This window comes from Carassius auratus, chromosome 4 (genome assembly GCF_003368295.1).
Source record: "Carassius auratus strain Wakin chromosome 4, ASM336829v1, whole genome shotgun sequence".
NCBI classification, from domain to species: domain Eukaryota; kingdom Metazoa; phylum Chordata; class Actinopteri; order Cypriniformes; family Cyprinidae; genus Carassius; species Carassius auratus.
In genome coordinates this window covers 7,012,631-7,031,969 of record NC_039246.1, presented here as the reverse complement: position 1 = coordinate 7,031,969, position 19,339 = coordinate 7,012,631, and the positions used below count along the sequence as shown (strand labels likewise).

The following is a 19,339-nucleotide window of genomic DNA, read 5'->3' as shown; positions in this document are numbered from 1 at the left end:
GGAGTGCGTTTCATGTCACCTAGCAGAGAGGTGCACCGATATCAGCCGGAAAACTGACTGTAGCTGATGTTGTGGCCCAAACACCAGCTATGTTTCCTATGGGCTCTCAAATTGACAGTAGCTGCGTTTACATGGACACTACTAATTTGATCGTAATAGGACTAGAAGCAGAATCAGAATAAAAAAAGTCACATGTAAGCACGTAAATCGGATTGAATTGGCCAGATCCAACTAAAATTTTGATCGGATTGTAAGGGGTGGTTTATTCCTTTTGTAATCCGAGTGAGAGTACATGTAACCCCTTAATCGGATTGAAAACCAAAACTGGAAAGTACTACACATGTGCAGTGACGTAGAAATAGAGTAATGACATATGTTGCACGGAACGAGCTGTTCTTCCAGGCAAATAAAGTGTCATAAATAAGTGTCCTGCCATTATAAAACTCAGTGTATGTGAAGTGGAAAAGGACTACGTCCCAAAAGTCCTTGTTTAAGACTCTTATCTACAGACGACTAGTTTTGGGTGCGGGAAGGGGCACTGTTACACCCTTTTTTTTCAAGTAACGTTAAGCAGCGCAACAGTTCACGTGCTTCATGTGCTAATTAGGACCCTAAGTAGATAAATATCACGTGTGCTTTTTAAAACCGCATGCGGCAGCAGCAGGAAACTCTGTATATCTATGCAGCGTGCACATGTCAAGAGTAGATCCGATCAGAAACTTGTGACATATAGTATAAACGCACATATCAACCCGATCACTTTATTCAGCGTTCATGTAAACACTACATTCAGATTTGACAATCAGAATGAATTCATTCAGATGGAAGCAAAGAGTGTCCATGTAAACGCACCTAATGTCGACGACTGTAACTCTGCATCAAAAGACAATGATTTAAGTTCGGACTCTGGGCAGGAGCTGTTAATATCATACGTGAGAGCAGTGATTAAAGGCACGGAGGTTCAAATGTTAGTCGACTCTGGTTCCAGTGTGTCGCTTATGAGTGCAGATTTTCATTTGTCAATTCCTACACTTCACAATCGCCCACTGAGAAAGGACTATGTGTCAGCCTATGCAGCGAATGGACAAATGCTAGATACACTGGGCACCATCACTGTAACATTCCAGCTGGGAACTGATTCATGGCAGCATGTATTTCATGTGCTAAGAGAGACCACACAGACTGTGTTGCTGGACTGGGACTTTCTGTTGAAAAATCATGCCTTACTGGACCTCAGCCATGCTAAGCTCCAACTGTGGGACATCACGGTTCCTCTACTAACCAGCAAAGACTTTGTTCCGACATGCTGCAATGTGTCACTGGCAACCACTATAAATATGCCACCTCTCAGTGAGGCAGTGGTGTCAGTAAATATATGTCTACCTAATGCATCTCATGCAGCAAGTGACTTTGTTGGATACCTGGAACCAAATGTGGCAGATTCTTCCAGTCTAATAGTAGCTCACACACTGGCTGGGGATCACAATGGACTGACAAAGGCTCGGATTCTACTGGACATGACATATTATTGAAACAAGGGATGCACCTGGGCAAGTTATACTCCGTTGATGATTCTGATGCTCAGTTGTTTCATGCCCAAGTTGATGTAGCTGGAGTGACCTCTTCCACAGCTGCGCCTCCTATATCATTAGACGAGTCACCTATTTCTGATTCAGAGAAAGCTGCACTGTCAGCCTTGCTGTTGGAATTCCATGACATTCTCAGCTCCTCCAAACTGAATGTTGGCAAATGTAAGCTAGTGAACATTACATAAGAACTTGTGAGCAGGCTCCCATCAAACTGTGTGCCCACATTGGGCGTCCACTTGTAAGTGTTGAATATAGCCTGCCACTTGAGAAGCAGTACCACTGCACTCCTTCATGATCTTCTGGCAGAGCATCATCTCCATGATAGCATCATCATGGAGTCTTGTGCTTTTCCTGACTTCACTAGATATAACTCTTGAGACATCCATTGTAAGGCGTTTGGAAATGTCTCCTGTCAAAATCTCTTCTGGCGGTGTGCTTTTTAAGGACTCATTGAAGTACTGGCTTACTCCATTTGCTATTGCCGCTGCAATTTTTCCTCTTTTGGTGAATTTTGCGTGTCTGAATTTCAATTCTTTATGCTGGTGGGTCACAGCACCCAGTCGCACAACATGGATATCAAAACTCTTTTGGAATGGTTTGGGTATTGTGCGAATCGTAAATATGTATTTTGCTGAGTACTCATCAAAGGTACAGACACCAAGTGCCCTGAAATAAGGTGCCCTTTGTTTACGAATTTTCCTACATTTCACATGCTGATACTTAATTGAAAGCACACAGCTAGGATTTACTTTAGTGAATGCTTCATATAAGATGTCTGCATGTGGCTTATTTTAAACTTACTTTAAATTTCTTTGGACCTGGTCTTGTGTTCCTCCAGTTTCCAGTGGCCGTCTCATCATTATTCACATCTTCATCTGCACTGTACCTGTTCCTGTCTGCAGCCTCATCTTCTCTGTCGCAAGATTAATCCTCATCCCTCCACTCCGCTGTACCATTCTGCTCACTGTGTCTTGAACTTACATCATCGTTATTAGAATCTCTTGTTCTTCTTTATTACCAGTGCTGTTCCTGTCATCTACCCTGGCACAAGGATAGACTTCATCCCTTCTTTCCTTAGTGTCACTGTGCCCTTCAATCACCTCAACTATTTCCTCAGCTTTATAAACATTTTCCCTATCTCTGAATAAAAAAAAGAAGTTTGGGTCAATCATTAACAGCATGTTCTAAACAACAGCATGTTTCTTTATTACAGTATGTTGATTAGTAGATTCTCAGCAGCAGTGTAGCAGATCTAGTCCACTAGAACCAAGCATATGTACATTCAATGCCATGTTAATATATTCTGGTAAAGATTATTCAAAAAGTGTGTGTGTCTGTACACTGGAAAGATAGTTGGTGCTGGGGATCAGGAGAGCTATATTCAGTGTGTATGTGTGTACTGTGTGTGTGTGTGTGTGTGTGTACTGTATATACATACAGTGTGTTTGGTCAGAAGTAATAAATATTGATAACCTTAGTAAATAAGTGCAAAGATGACTGTTAAAATCTTATCTTATTGATTTGTTAGATTTTTTCATAATAGGAGATCCAACCATCTAGCAGTGAGGTTTTGATTTTATATATTTTTTTGGCTAGAATCCATGATAACATTTATTTAAGCTCAAATGCTATTTTGGGGATTTCCGTTTTTCCATTTTCCTACCTAATTTAAAAAGATTCCCTATCCTCATGCAGAAGTGTAAACACAAGAAGTTTGGTATCATTTTAAAGGAAACCCTTTGAAATTACATAAAACACTGTTGAAATTTATAAAAATGACAATATATGCTGTCTGTGTTATAATAAATAGGAAAAAAAAACAAGGCGCTTTTTTATTTTATTTGTATAAACTGAAGTTTGAAATAGTATAGCTCAGGCAATGAAGGGACTAGCAACTTCAGACCTATTTTATGTGTTTCCAGCACGTCAGCTAATAGAGAAATTTCTTTCTATCCTAATCTATGCAAAAGTTATTCCATTCCAACTGAAGGAAGGAATAATACCATTTTTGTATACAATTTCCGCCTACATAAATATGAAGTGTTCCTTTACATACATGCAGATGGGAACCATCCATTATTTGTATATTATTTTACAGAAAACACTCAGAAGTTACATAAAAAGCTGCTGTTTGTGACATAGTATTATTTATGTTGTTTCACATATGATGAACCATCTCAATACAATGTGCTTTTTTTGTGTGTTTCAATCAACTATAATATTTCATCTTATAGCATCCTGTCTGTGTGTTTTGACGCATTATCAGCGCTAATCCGCTCCCCGAATCTTGTACATGACCTTCGGAGCGTCAACAAACAAATTTATGTTCATCCACCCAGTACTGTAATAATTCATGTGTGTTTACTGTACTTTCACTGAGATTGGAATTTACTGTCAATAAACAGTTTAGCCTATTGTTAGCGGAGCTTCCACACTTCAAAATAAAGAATCAAATATATAAAAGTAAGTAGCACGCGTATACGCTCACCAGATGCGCGTCCTGTCCTCTCCACGGCGACGGTGGTCATCCATAACTTGTAGTATGATTATTATACATTGATAATCCACGCGACGCCTCTGTTTGTAGTTTTCCCTCGCGTGCTCTTTGTTTGCAAGCAGCAGAGAACACATTGTCCCATCGGCCAGCGCTTCGTCCGGTTCAACAGGAAATGGTCACTCACTGTCCACTCCCTTCCCCCGCTGTTGCGCAGAGGTGTCAAATTCAGCACCTCTGAGTGGAGCGCACGGCTCAGACTGACAGCTGAAGGGACAAATAGTGCTTCACAAAAGAGATCAGCTCTATAAAACATTTGACAGCCGCTTAGGCACATCATATGAGTTAGAATGCGCTTCTCTCTCAGCAGCCCTTTGTTTCTGTGTGTGCAATTGTACAAAACGCGTTAATCTCACCAATGGAAGCACGCAGAAACTTAAAAATGGTCCAGTTTGAAAGAAGAGATTCTAATCTAAGAGATTATATAGAGCATATAGGTATGTGTGGCTGTTTGCGGCTGACTGAAGCGGTGCTAAGATGGATAAATAATAATTTGCAATGAGGTGAGAAATTTTACATCACGATTCAGTTGAAGATCATTCGATCTGTGATTGTCACACAATAAAATTATCTACATCATCAGATTCCTGAGAATGAGAGCTTTCTTGTGATATATGACTTGACCGTTTTGTGAAAAATATTTTAAATACACATTCTTATGAAAAATTATTCGCAAGCGTTAGACGAAAATTTGTTGGGGGGGGGTATATTTCTTAGCTTAATTTGACTATGTATCATAAAACCCCAATTAATGGTATTCTTTGTAAAGAAAACACTCTAAGCTTTCAAATGAACCCATATATGGGCTGATACCATATAAGGAAGGCTTTGCAAATGAAACACAAACATTTGCAAGCTATTTTTGGACCCGGTACCGGGTCCGCAGAGTTGAAGAGCTTGCTAACTTTAATGGCAAAATAATGGCAATATTTTTTTAACACAATTAACTAACTTTTTTTGCCCCAGAACTATGTTAAGTCATTTTAATAAATTTTATGCAGTTGTTTGGTGGCAAACATGATGCATTACAGTGTTTATCCACCCTGCACCTGGGCGCCCCCCAACACTGCACATTTTGTATGTCTTCCTTATCTGACACTGCCTTTTCAGTCCCTGGAGTTTCTTTTAATGAGCTAATGAGTTAAATCAGGTGTGTTTGATTAGAAGCCCCTTTCACACTGCCATTCTGGCAAATACAGGGGTAAAGTGTTCCTGCAATTGTTCCCTGTTCACTAGATTTTGCACTTTCACACTGCCAGTTTTTCAAACACAACCCTTGAAGATCCCGTAATGACACGTGACATCAGCGCGTGACGTTTAATGTACGAGTCGACAACGCTAGGCATGTTATACTTTCACTGAAGCAAGCGAACGATCTCGGCGTCAGCGCGGAAAGTGAGGAACTAACTGATCTCTGCTTCATTACAGTTTGCACATATGTTTTCATCGCGAACGTTGATCTTCCTTCAAAACAGCCGGTAAAAGAGTCGCGCGATAACACGCATCATCACTTCGACACGGAATTAGATCAAGCTTTAGTTCACACAGCGCTCGTCCCGGGCGAACCCCGCAATGTTACTAGGTCCCCGACCCGGGTTCAATTTGGTAATCAATCCCGGAACGTGGTTGCTTTCACACAGAAGACGTGCAGTGTGAAAGGGGCTAGAGAATCACAAATAATTCCAACTTTGAAAATGATCTGTTGTTTGAACGAATGGACTGAATGATTTTTAAACATTTACTGACACCTACTAGCAGTGAGTATCTTTTTTTAGTTTATATTTAAAATATATTGGTTATATAGTTTCTCAAAAATTGAAATTCTTTTTATTTACATCTACCCACCCCAATGTTGTTTAAAAATTTATTTTGGGGAACATATATTTTGAAGAATGCTGGTAACCAAGCTGTTTTAGTCATTAAATATATGTAAATAATGATTCAGATGCAGCTCAAATAAATAAATAAATAAATAAAAATTGACAGTGTGACAGCACTGGATATCGACCTCCACTGATTCGTAGTGGATCCAGAGGTGCACCATCTTATGTCATTACACAGGATCAGCTGTCATTTCTGTTGTCTTTGGGCTTCACTGTAAAACAGATTGCACATATTCTACACACCTCCATATCTACATTCAAGTGACGTTTAAGGTAAGTTATATAATATAATAACTAATATCCATTGACTACACAAATTATACCCTGTCCACAGGTGTATTTGTCATGCAAAACTAATAGAATGATGGTAACATTTTATTGTATCCCTGTTACATGTATTATGCATAATTACATGAAACTGACCATAAACTAAACCCTAATCCTATTCCTAACCAAAACCATATAGTAAGTGCATCTAGATAATTGTTATTATTTTTTAGTACTTAAATGTATAATTACACTGTGTAACCCGATTAATAAAGTTAATTTTACTTATATTTACATTTAGCCATTAAAGCTCCAATATGTAGGAATTTTGTAATAAAATTTCCGAAAATAACTTGCACAGTGTGATATATTTCCTCCAGTTGTGTACTTACAATATCTCAAAAGTCTCCAAAGATTTTTTATTTCAGAGAAATTCAGATTTTAAATAACCGGCCGCGGAAAATAAATGTTGCCTCTCAGAGACGCAATGTCCGCTCTATACTTTGTTTCCGGTGTAGACCATGTGATGTTCCACCACACCGGAATATCACATGGTCAAATGCGGAAGTGGTGGTTATGTTATAGCCGCGCGTATGGTTTGGTTGTCGTTGTTATGGATCACGATTACTCTTTGGCGAGTATTGAAGTGCCAGGATAAATATCGGCCAGGCGTTTACGAGATGCTCTCGCGAGTGTATTGATGGACAGGTAAGCAAATCAATCATTTATTTTGTTATTGTACACGTAACGTAATAGTTACAGTAAAGATGGTCCAGGTCTCATCTGGATTTGATAATTCCAGTGATGATGTATCTGTGTTTCCCTGCAACACATGCAACTGTCAATAATAGCACCTATAAACAAAGTTATATTGCTCTTTGTACTAAGGTAAGGATTTTTATCACGTGTGGTGACCGAGATTATGGCAGTACAATTAAATACAATCGGATATGTGTTGTTAAAAATATATTTAGTCATTACTTGCAAATGTTCGTTCAAATTTACTTTTAGAACGATTGATTTGTGCACGTTAAACAACACGGCATTAACCATAAAGATGTAACACTGCACAACATTAACCCAACAAATCATTTAACAAATAGCTGTTAGTTGTAACGGGATAATATATGTAACAGAGGCCAGCGAGTAGTGCTGTTCAGGTAAACCATTTAAGGCTGTAGCCATTTAGACTCCTTGTTAGTGCGTTCGCCTCCCATGCTGAAGACCCGGGTTCGAGCCCCACTTGGAGCGAGTGCGAGGAGTGTCATAGAGGACCCGGGAGAGAGGGGTTACATATAGTATAACATTTCATGTTCCTTGCAGTTCATTAATTATGATGACATAAAATAATACGATCAGATATACAGGTAATACAAAAACGAATAAATTACCTCATCCGTGATCATGATTCGTTTATCCAAATTAGATACATTGCTATGGTGAAAATGCATTAAAAACGACATCTCCCATCGCCACCTGCTTCATAGCGTCATCAAGCTTCGCCTTTGTTATTGTTGGAAATGCGCCCTCTTTTGGTCAATTACAAAAATCGCATACTGGAGCTTTAAGCGGACACTTTTATCCAAAGCATTTTATAACAATAGAAACATATTTGGGAATCTGCTCCACCTAGATTAAAATATCATCTGTCCTCATCTCATTAGATCATAATGAGTTGGGAAAAATTTTGAGTGCAACTTTTGATTTATTTTAGCGCTCCTATTAAATGTTAAAATACTTTTATATATATTTCAAGGTGCTTCAATCTGTTGCAGTCTTCCTCATACTCAGATATATCTGATGCAGATTTAAACCGGTGTCACAGGACCTAAATCTTTATGCCATCTTGATGGAAATCACAAACTAATAAGGTAATTTTCTTTTTAAATGCAATCTTAAACATTGCATTATGCCTAAACCACCTTATTCTTCTGTTGCTTTAACAAAATGCCATTAAGTCACTAAATTTAAAATTTGTTTTTAAAAGTCTAAATTTCAGAATTAAGCAGTTCATTAACAGAAATCAGAATGGCTGCATAAAAAGAGTTGTTGAAATAAATGTAACTGCTCTTGTAGAACATCTAAAACACACCCTTCATTGGATATTTTTTTTGTTGTTGTCTAATGCAGGTTTTATGCTCAACTAAGTAATGATGTATTTGTGTTAATTTAGATGGAGGATAGCAATTCATGCTTGGAGAAAGGTGACAAGCATCTACCAACATTCGCAGCAGCACTGTCATGAACTGCTTCTTGGAAGCCATTTCCAAATATGGAGTCCCTTCCAGAGTAAGGACTGACCATGGGGGAGAGAACAATGCAGTGTGCTTGTTCATGAACCTGTTCAGAGGCAATGAACGAGGGAGTGCTCTTAGAGGGAGAAGTACACACAATCTGAGGATTGAAAGACTTTGGGTCGATCTGTGGCATGGGGTGTCAAATGTGTACTATGATCTTTTCCACTTTCTTGAGAGTGAGGGCATTGTGGATGTAGATAATGGAAGGCACATGTGGGCTCTGCAATATGTCTACATTCCAAGAATTAACAAAGACTTGACAAATTTTACACACCAAAGATATCCTTTCTTTTGTGGAAAACCTAAGAATGTAAAATGACATTTAACAGTGTCACTGTTACTTGTGTGAAGTGTTTCACATGGCATGTGTCATATTCTGATCGGTTTCTCACCTCTACTTTCCTGATTCATTTATAGTTTATGTAAGGGCTAGTCATATCCCTGAGATAAAAAAAAAACTTTTTATTGTAATTGTGATGTAAATTTCATTAGTTTGTAGAATAATCTGAATAATTTCAGATGTGGATTCTTATCAGATATCCCAAGACAGAGCAGAACTGGAGAAAGGAACAAAACTCAGCAACCCCTACAAATATAAAAAAACAGTAGTAGAAATGTATGATGAAATGTCCATTGTATAACTTTAGATAATCCAAGTGCACACATCCAACAGGCCGAAGGGCTCAATGTGAGTGCTCAACCACGAAAATACCTAAAACTAAGAAGAAATTTGGCACACCACAGCTCCAAAAGTATTATGTTCTCATCAAAGGTGACATTCCGAGCCTACAAGCTCTTCATTAGACAATGATCACATACATAGTTCAGGCCTTATATATAGCACAAACCTGAATGACATGATCACCCACATGATCCAAAAAAAAGGGCAATCAGGAAATCACCTGACATAAATGCAATAAACAAACATAAAAGTGAATACAACCACTAACTACAAATTCTGAACCTAAGCCTATATAAAAAAAATAGCTGTAAAGTATACATAAATGATAGAATCAAATTTACATTTACATCATGTGGGTGATCATGTCACTCAAGTTTGTGTTATATTATAGGGCTGAATGTATGTTTTCTGATGTATGTGATCACTGTCTGATGAAGAGCTTGTAGGCTTGAAACCTCACTTGTGGTGAGAATATAAATATTTTTCTACTCTTGGAGCAGTGGTGTGCCAATTTAGCTCTTCATGTTTCATAATGAAATGAAAAATATTTCAAACATCAGTAACAGCCAACACAATTTCTACATCACTCCAAAAGTGGGGGATTGCAAAATACCACTGTCCATGCTTTCTCTGAAGAGTTCATAGCTGGGATGGTTTGGCAGCCTCAAGACAATGCTGCAGGTATTAGCCTCTGGAAAAAGTTTAGGGGCCTCATTCTCTTGAGGGTGTAAGAACTCCAATTTGGGTTCCACTGGGAACCCTAGCCTCGGAATAGAAGTAGATCCTGACACAAATCCAAGAATCTTGTCTAAGGTGAGGGGATATGCAGTCCCTTCTAGTAAAAATGAACAGGAAAAAAAAAGATAATGACCATTTTGCAGATGCAGAATGCCAGTAAAGTAGTTTTCACAGTTTATTTTATTTCATGTTCTTCCAAACCCATATAAGTATCCTCATCCCAGATAACAATAAAGTATAGTTGAATGTACTAAAAATACTTAAAAACAAGCAAGTACTTTTGTAGTAAATGCATTTTTTTGTGCTAAATAAGATTATATTTTATATAGACACTAATTAAAGGTGTATTTCTACTTCAGTGCACTTGAAGAAGTATATTAGCACTAATACTCAAATTCATTTGTAGTGCATTGAAATAAAGTATCCTATCACAAAAATATACAGAGGACTTTTATTTGTGTATCTCTTAAGTTTGATTTCATTACATTAAAAATTTGTTCAATCTTAGTAGATTTTTATATAGTAATCCTAAATTAAACTTTTAATAAATATAAGTACATTTTCCCAACTGTAGCACATAAGTACACTTAATATAAATTGATTTTAAGTGTAGTCAAATAAAGTAAACCAAATATACAAGTGTTTTAGAAGTGTATTAGTTAAAGGTGTGCTATGTCTTATAGTATATATTCAAAAGTGTATGAAAGATTTGTTCAAGTGGCAACTAAATACATTTTAATACAGGGATAAAATGTTAAAAGCACACATGCACTATGGGATTTCATCAAACATATATACATTTTTATTTACATTTTTATTTTTTCATATCTTAAAAAAATATGATAGACAGACAGACAGACAGATGGATAGATCCAACATAGCTTCAGTTTGATGTCATTCCTTCCACTTCTATGAGCCAGTCCGTCCAGAAACAGATTGTTCTACTCTCCACCACTCTCCTGTTGCTGCCAACTGGAGGAAGTTCTGCTTTAAACAAAGCAGATATGTCTTCGGCCAAAAGTTTATGGAGCTTTTATTATGACAAAATGATTTGAATTTGAATTGTGTAAATTTGAATTATTTGCAAGTGTAATCCAACAAAATTGAATTTTAGGTGGTAGTTTAAATAGTTCTGAATTTGATTTACGAATATTGAACATTTGAAATTTAACAAACTGAAATGTTTTTATGGCTGAATTTTATAGACATGTATTTTCAAACAGCTAGTTTTTTTGTTCTGAATTCTTATACTGCAAATATTCATTTAAAAAAAAAATCAGACTCAAGTTTTCAAGATGAAAAAATTCGGAACTTCAAATTCAGTTTTCTAAAATTCAATGTCAAAAATTCAAACTCAAAAATTCAGATCTTAAAGAAAGTAGGTCACAGGTCATCCATAGGGAAGAGTAGATGATCTCAGAAAAGTCGAACAGAGCATTTTGACCAATTGGGGACCGCGGAAGTTTTCCAGCGCGAACCCGCGAAGGTGGTGGTGGTTCAAGTCGAGCCCTACTTGACTGTCTGACTCTGATCATGAATCGACCGGAGGTAATTGATTCTTAAACATGAATGTTTTTGTGTTTATATGTTAGGTTAGCGTTCTCAGCACGTGAGACATTTGTCTAAGCGGTCTCTGGTGTTTGTTTTAAAGTATATTTTGTGTAAAATTGATTAGAAACACCACCGTGTCTACTAGGCCTAAGTTACACATCTGTTACTAAACAGAGCCATTGTTAATAGATAAGATGTGCAAATCCACTTCATTTTCAGCGTTTTTTGGCGCATCTTCTCAGTTAACAACTGCTCTGTGTAGTAACAGCTGCTCTGTGTAATCACGCACCTGATGGAATTAACCGCTGATTAGAGAACCGGCTTTACTGACGAGATGCGCATTAACGATCGGCCGATCGTGATCGGAGCACCCCTAGTATTTTGCACACTGCTATTTTATTTAGCTGACCAACTCTTGAAATCTGTGTGCTAAAGCTATATGCTATGCACTGGACAGCGCGGAGAGAATTGGATAAGCTACATTGTAGTGAAGCACAAAGCAAAATCGATTCAAGGATAGACACTTTGAACAATAAAGCCAGAGATGAAGAGTATTTTTATATTTATTGCCATCTTAAAGATTTAAAACCGATTTTATAAATTTTGTGTATAATGTGTATAAATGTGTGTATGCAGAAAAAAGCTCTGTCTATGCTATATCCCCTGGTACGGTTAGTGTCAAGCCATTCATTTGTCTGGTTGTTTGATTAGAAAGAGATTAAATGTAGTTGTAGTAATCCTGACTACTACAGATTTACTACTACTATTCTGTTGCGTGGAACTGAGAACTGATGACAGTACGGCTTGATCTACACTGTACACGAAACCTGCAAAAACAACAAATAAATACTGTATTTTTCGGACTATAAGTCGCACCTGTCCAAAAATACGTCATGATGAGGAAAAAAACATATATAAGTTAGAGCTGAAGATCTTTGCCCGAACCCGATGGGACCCGATGGGCTTAATTTCTATCATCTTACGCGGGTTCGGGCCGGGCTCGGGCTTGCGCTCCGGTTTGCGAGGTAAACGAGCGGTCATGTGATGTGTTTCGATTAGCGCAAGAAAGATGCGAAAATGAATACTGAGCAGGTGTAACGGAGGCTTGCCTCTGGTGATTACGTTTTGGTTGCACCAGCAACTAAAGCAAACTCTGAGGTGTGGAAAAGTTTTGACCATGTTTATAATAAGAATAATGAGTGAATAATGACGCACCATCAGTGAGTGCAGCAACGCACTGAAGACATCTACAGTGGATTCAATCATTTTCCTCCACAAAAACATGTAGACCTAGCATAATCTCTGTGAGTAAAGGTTTTTCAAATGATAACTAAATATTCATTGAGTCTTAAATGCATAATGTTGACAGAGTATTTACGCTAATGTTGCCATTATTCTTTTATTAAATAAAGCAAATCCGGCGGAGCCTTTATCTTAATTTCGTTATTGCCAAATACCCATCTTAATTTAAAATTTATCTTAATTTTTTTTTTTTTTTAAATGACTCGTTTTTATTGGTGTGTTGGTCTATTTATAGGTTAAATGAGCCTATGTCTAGAATGCTGAGATGTTACAATGTCACAGAGGACTTATTTTATTTCTTTATTCCAACTTCCAAGTGGTCTAGTCTACGTTAGTTATGAGTAAATTATGTTAAAACATGAATAAATTACTCATTGTTGACAAAAGGCAAAAGAGCTGTGTGCGTGTACACATTTGAATAATATCGGGCTGTAAACGGGTTCAGGCTTTAAAAAAGCTGTCAATCAAAATGTACTTGTCGGGCTCGGGTCCTGTCGGGCCTTACTTTTAAGGCCCGATTACAGCTCTAATATAAGTCGCACTGGACTATAAGTTGCATTTATTTAGAACCATGAACCAAAAGAAAACATTACCGTCTCCAGCCGCGAGAGGGCGCTTTATGTTGTCAGTGGTAGACTACAGGAGCACTGAACAGTATAGAGCGCCCTCTCGTGGCTGGAGACGGTAATGTTTTCTCTTAGTTCATTTCTCTTAGTTCATGTCAAGTTAATTTTCGCACCTGACTATAAGTCGCAGGACCAGCCAATCTATGAAAAAAAGTGTGACTTATAGTCCGGAAAATACAGTAAATATATAAACGGATAAATATATTAATTCATAAGTCCACATATTCCTCCAAAAATAAAAGTATAAATAATTAAATGTGCCATGAGATAAATAAATAAAACCAATGTTGGAAATGAAAGAAAACAAGTTAAAGGAAATTCTAAACTGAAAGTTTTCATTTGTTCCTTCAAGAAATTTATTCATTTTTGAATGCATCTCTCTGTTTTATACTTACCTGGTATACTTACCTGGCAGGGGAGACACCATGATCAAGAAGGCTGTTCACCCAGGGCGATGCTTGTCCATTGCACTCAGGCAATGCTGACCCCTGCAAATTCCCCAAATGCAGGAATCTCGACTGCATAATTTTTTTGGGAAGTCGTGGCCTAATGGTTAGAGAGTCGGACTCGCAATCGAAGGGTTGTGAGTTCGAGTCTCGGGCCGGCAGGAATTGTGGGTGGGTGGAGTGCATGTACAGTTCTCTCTCCACCTTCAATACCATGACTTAGGTGCCCTTGAGCAAGGCATCGAACCCCCAACTGCTCCCCGGGCGCCGCAGCATAAATGGCTGCCCACTGCTCTGGGTGTGTGTTCACAGTGTGTGTGTTTGTGTTCACTGCTCTGTGTGTGTGCATTTCGGATGGGTTAAATGCAGACCACGAATTCTGAGTATGGGTCACCATACTTGGCTGAAAGTCACGTAACTTTATTTTTTTCTAGGTGCAACATGCAAATGAAGGGTGTCAATCAAACATCAGAAGGCATTCTATATTCCACCATTGGCTGATAATGTTAAAAATGGTAGTAGCTATGCTATCTGCTGATTATATTCTCTTCAGAGTGGATACATCTTTACACGCTTTAGGTTAGTTAGCAGGTACATTTGATGTGGGTGTAGATCCATTTGTCTGCTAAAAAAGGGCAGTAAAATTATTTCAGTTTTGATATTCACTGCATATTCACTTATGCTGCTCAAGGGACCATCTGCAAATTCTAATCACAGTCCAAAAATATAAACGTTCAATCATTTATTCAAATGAATGATATTTGCAAAATTAGTAGATGCCTTGTGGGCAGGCTGACTTGCTGTATATGAGCTTCTGCCACTATCTCGTTTGTATAGTAAACTGTTAATATAACTTTCAGCCAATGGTTACACAGAGACCGGCTTATGTTTGATTGACACCCTCTCATTTGCATGTGCCAAGGAAAAATAAAAATACGGAGCTAAATGAATAAACGGTTAAAAGAAAGAGACAACTTTCAGTTTAGCATTTGCTTTAAAGGGATAGTTCGCCCCAAAAATGAAAATTCTGTCATCATTTACTGACCCTCAAGTTGTTTCAAACCTGTATGAATTTCTTTTTTCTGCTGAACACAAAAGATGATGTTTTGAAAAATGTCGGTAAGTAAACATTTGATGGACCACACTGACTTCCTCAGAATTATTTTTTCCTACTATGGAAGTTAATGGGGTCCATCAACTGTTTGGTTACCGACATTTTTTCAAAATATCTACTTTTTTTTTCTAATTTCCCCCAACATGTTTAATTTATTAAATTATTTATCTCCTTGCCCATTTATGTGGATATAGTGGATTTAGGTATTTATTAGCATTATTTATTAGTATTTATTTTACTATACTGACTATAAAGGCTTAATAAAGTGCTTTTGTATTTTTAGATATGTGCCCGACTAAAGGAGATATACCACAAATTTCAAGAAATAAAGGGGGGTTGGCTTCTCTATAAATCTTCAGGTAATCACCAGGGAAAAAACATTTAGTAAAAACTGACCCTGATCTCAAAAATACAGATAGCATTTTGTATTTTTCTGTATTTTTGTACAATGGTATTTTTTTATTTACTTTTATTTTAAGGAGGATGGGGCTCCTGGAAGCTCACTCTTATGCCACCAGATGAAAGTGGGTACAATCCCAAGAATTTAAAGACAGCAACAAATGGATTTAAAGGAGTTCTTTACATTGCTCCACTACAAATAGAACTTGACACCACTGCTCTGCCACCTGAATCTGAATCTTTTAACGAAATGCCAAAAGAGAAATGCCAGAGATGTGGAGTCAGTTATCCACTACTGATTCTGACTGCACACATAAATACCTGTGTGACCAGTGAGGAGGCTGAACAGACTGGTGATGAAGCTGAACAGACGAATGATGATGCTGACCAGACCAGTGATGAAGCTGAACAAACCAAACAAGTAATGTATATTAAAAATAGTTATTTTAATTTAATAAATAATTTGCAAGTTTAGTAGGGTATAAAATAAATATATACGTGTGTGTTTTCTAGAGATGCTTTTTTTACTTAATAAAATATAATATTTCTATACTTAATATATACTTTAATACTTGTTCTTTTTTTTTTTACTTTAGGCAACTTGCCCCATATGTCAAAAAGAAATGTCTCTCGATGTAATAGAGATTCACGCAAGTTTTTGCATGGGTGACAGGTGAGAAATTATTTTATTTGACAGTTTCTTTTTTGATAGTACACAAATACTTATTTCCAAATAGGTACAAAACAAATGTGCACAAAATACTTATTTCCAAATTAATCAGTGAATTTTTTTGCCTTCAAAATTTACAAGGAGCAATATTTTATCACTTAGAGAGCATGTAACATTCTCTGAGAAATCTGTAGGAACGTATCACTGGTCACCAATGGGTGTCACTAGGCTCTTTTTAGGGGGGGGCTTTAGCCTTGGTTACCTAGCTTTCCTGGTAGACTTCAGTAATTTTACACATCTGAGAAAATGATTCATAAAATCAGTTGACCCTATGTTTACTTTCTTCACTGGCACAGACAAAAATGAAAAGCCTATATCACTCAAAGCTCAGCTTTAGGAGGGGAAGAGACAGGGCAAGATAAGAACAAATAGAATACTAAAAACTACCACGCAATTGGTACCTCAGTGATTATAAAACCCTGCCATTTATATCTACTAATTAACCGCTAATATCCTAGTAACATGCATGTTAATAAGCAACTACTTAATAGTGAGAATTGGACCTTAAAGTGTTACTTTTTTAAATCATACACTCATTGGGGGCTGAGCCCCCCTAAAATGAAAATCCTAGAATCGCCCCTGCTGGTCACGTAATGTATACTTTTATTGTGTGTGCGGTTAGGATTGCCTCAGCTCCTCTTCACAGCAAATATCAATTGAATATTGTTTTATGTTAAAATTATTAATGTTTAATCTATTTAAAACTTTTTAGGTAATTCATTTTAAATGTATTTTTGTTCTTTTGTTGCACACAAGTATGGTAATGAAGTATGTGTATTTTATTATAAGTATACAACCTCTGGAATTAAATGCGTCTATGGAAGAACCATCTACATCTGGAGTTTACATGCCGTTGACTTATACCGCTGATCCTTCAAATGCAGCTAAAGCCACAAGCGAGAGTCATGGTATGTTTTTGTTTTTTAAAGTTTTGAAGTAGAACTGATAAACACAACACATTTTTGAGATGTAGGCTAGCACTGAAGTAGTGGAGTACACAACTAGCTTGAACTGAAAGTGTTGACATGTTGGTTCTATGCGTTTTGCAGATTGGAAAATTGAACCAGATAAAAATAAAGCAGCATCCTTATACACTAAGGAAATAATTCACCAACATGAGACTGGAAAATCCCTCTTGATGACCATGGATGTGAGAATGGACAAGGAAGATCAAGACCGAGAACTTGTTGCATTCTACAAACAAAACGGCATAGAATGGGCATGCCCTGTGAAGTGCAAACTCCAAGGTGGTATTAAACAAGTAAAAATGCATTTATTCAGTGGCATTCTTAGCTGGTTTTATTGGCCATTTTCTTTTCTTTTTGGACTGTTGATTTTAATCTGTTACATTCAGGGGATGCTGCAATTGGTGAAGGTGTGACTAGACACTTCTTTTCAACTGTTATACAGAGGCTTCAGCATGGTTTCAATTTTAACATGGGTATGTTAACTATTTTTATGGAACATTGACTGCCATTTTGTTTCATCTTTGAATACACAATGTTAATTTAAGCCCATTATTTTAAACCAGGAAATACTGCAAGGACCTGTCTCTTTGAAGGTGAACCAGGCCATCTTGTTCCATCATCTTCACAATTTCTCATAGAGAGTGATCTGTTCCTAGTTGCAGGACGCATGATTGGACATGCATTCCTACATGGTGGACCTCGCCTGGCTGGAGTCAGCCAAGCAATGGTCCATGTATTTCTAGGTGGTTCAGCTGAAACTGCTACAGTGCAAATCGAAGACTGTCCTGACCATGATATTCGTGAAACCATAAAACTAGTAAGTACAACCAAAGAAAACCGGAAGTGGCTTTTTGAGCGCCTATTATCACATGCGGTATTGTTCTTTTATTGTATGAGCTTTAAGTTTTAGCATTGCTGTACTTGTAGCATTATTCATTCTTTTCATGTAACCTAATAATCTAAAATATGCAATACTATAGGTCATTTGAAGGAGATAATGGCAGTTATGGCAAATACGTAGAGGACTTAAAGAAACCAGAGTGTGGCCACTGTTGAGTGAAAGGAAAGATGTGGAAATCTTTCTGGGGGAAAATGAAAATTAACTCACCTCATCAGTAAATGTAATTGTTATAAGGTGGTGCGTGTGTGTGTGTGTATATATTATTATACATATGTACAGATGAAACTCAATTTGAATATCGTGCAAAGGTTAATTTCATTAATTCAATTTAAAAGGTGAAACTAATTATATACTCATTACATGCAATTTCTCGAGTTTCACCTGTGTGTGTATATATATATATATATATATATATATATATATATATATATATACACACACAACATCTCAAGAAACTGTGTGTGTGTGTGTATATATATTTAAAAAAATGCAGACCTGTTGCAACAGAAATATTTTATTGTTTCCAGATGCTGCTACAATGTATCTGCTGGCCCTCGGAGAGCGGGTGAATGATGACGACGACGATGACGAAGATTGTTCGCTAGAAGATAGATGTCGCATCTCGTGGTATTTGCGTCACTTCATTGAGACGGGTATAAATGTTTTTATATATATATATATATATATATATATATATATATATATATATATATATATATATATATATATATATATATAAATGAGTTTTTATAATTTGTGTAAAATAAAGCCTGTGGTAAACTACTTGATGAAACTTTTTTGTTGGGTTTGGAATGACATTGTGGTGAGTATTTAATTGTTGATTTTGTTTTATTTAGCATCCAGCTCAGACCTTAAAAGCTTGGTGAAGTTTTGGCTTGGATGGGAAGTGCCAGAAGGAAAGATGGTAGTGGAAGTGGTTAACTCTGAGATGCCGAGGTCCTCCACTTGTTTCAATGTGCTATGCCTCCCAGGTGCATTGGCACTTCAGAATATGGTTTTGGCCTTGTTTAGATCTGTGAAATCCAAACCTGTAATAGTAACACCAGATCTATAAATTAGATTACATTACCAAAGTTTGTCCTGTTTTTTGGACATTGAAGAAGTTAAAGTAATACGTTCATGTATTATTGCCGTTCTATTTTGGAGAAGGGAAAACCCTTGCAAAAATTAACACACCTGCTCTAAAGCAATCCATCGTTCTATGTATTCAAAAATACACGTTATCTTATGGTTTAATTATCCACCAAATTCAAATTGTTTCAGCAGTTAAA

At 37.0% G+C, this 19,339-nt stretch overlaps 1 protein-coding gene, 1 long non-coding RNA gene and 1 pseudogene across 2 annotated transcripts; all 3 read left to right on the top strand.

Annotated features, from left to right (window-relative positions):
• Window positions 1-7,705: 7,705 nt before the first annotated feature.
• Window positions 7,706-9,048, top strand: LOC113057737 (uncharacterized). Its single transcript, XR_003277876.1, has 2 exons — window positions 7,706-8,164; window positions 8,467-9,048. It is a non-coding gene; the product is annotated as an uncharacterized LOC113057737 (long non-coding RNA).
• A 4,841-nt stretch (window positions 9,049-13,889) lies between these two features.
• Window positions 13,890-14,040, top strand: LOC113068749 (uncharacterized; annotated as a pseudogene).
• A 1,285-nt stretch (window positions 14,041-15,325) lies between these two features.
• LOC113057607 (uncharacterized) lies at window positions 15,326-19,238 on the top strand. The gene is made up of 9 exons (XM_026225039.1): window positions 15,326-15,408; window positions 15,529-15,869; window positions 16,045-16,121; window positions 16,968-17,086; window positions 17,228-17,425; window positions 17,533-17,619; window positions 17,710-17,963; window positions 18,575-18,700; window positions 18,905-19,238. Exons 2-8 carry the CDS (start codon window positions 15,558-15,560, stop codon window positions 18,614-18,616), a joined length of 1,089 nt encoding a protein of 362 aa, XP_026080824.1. The 5' UTR covers window positions 15,326-15,408; window positions 15,529-15,557; the 3' UTR covers window positions 18,617-18,700; window positions 18,905-19,238.
• Window positions 19,239-19,339: the final 101 nt, after the last annotated feature.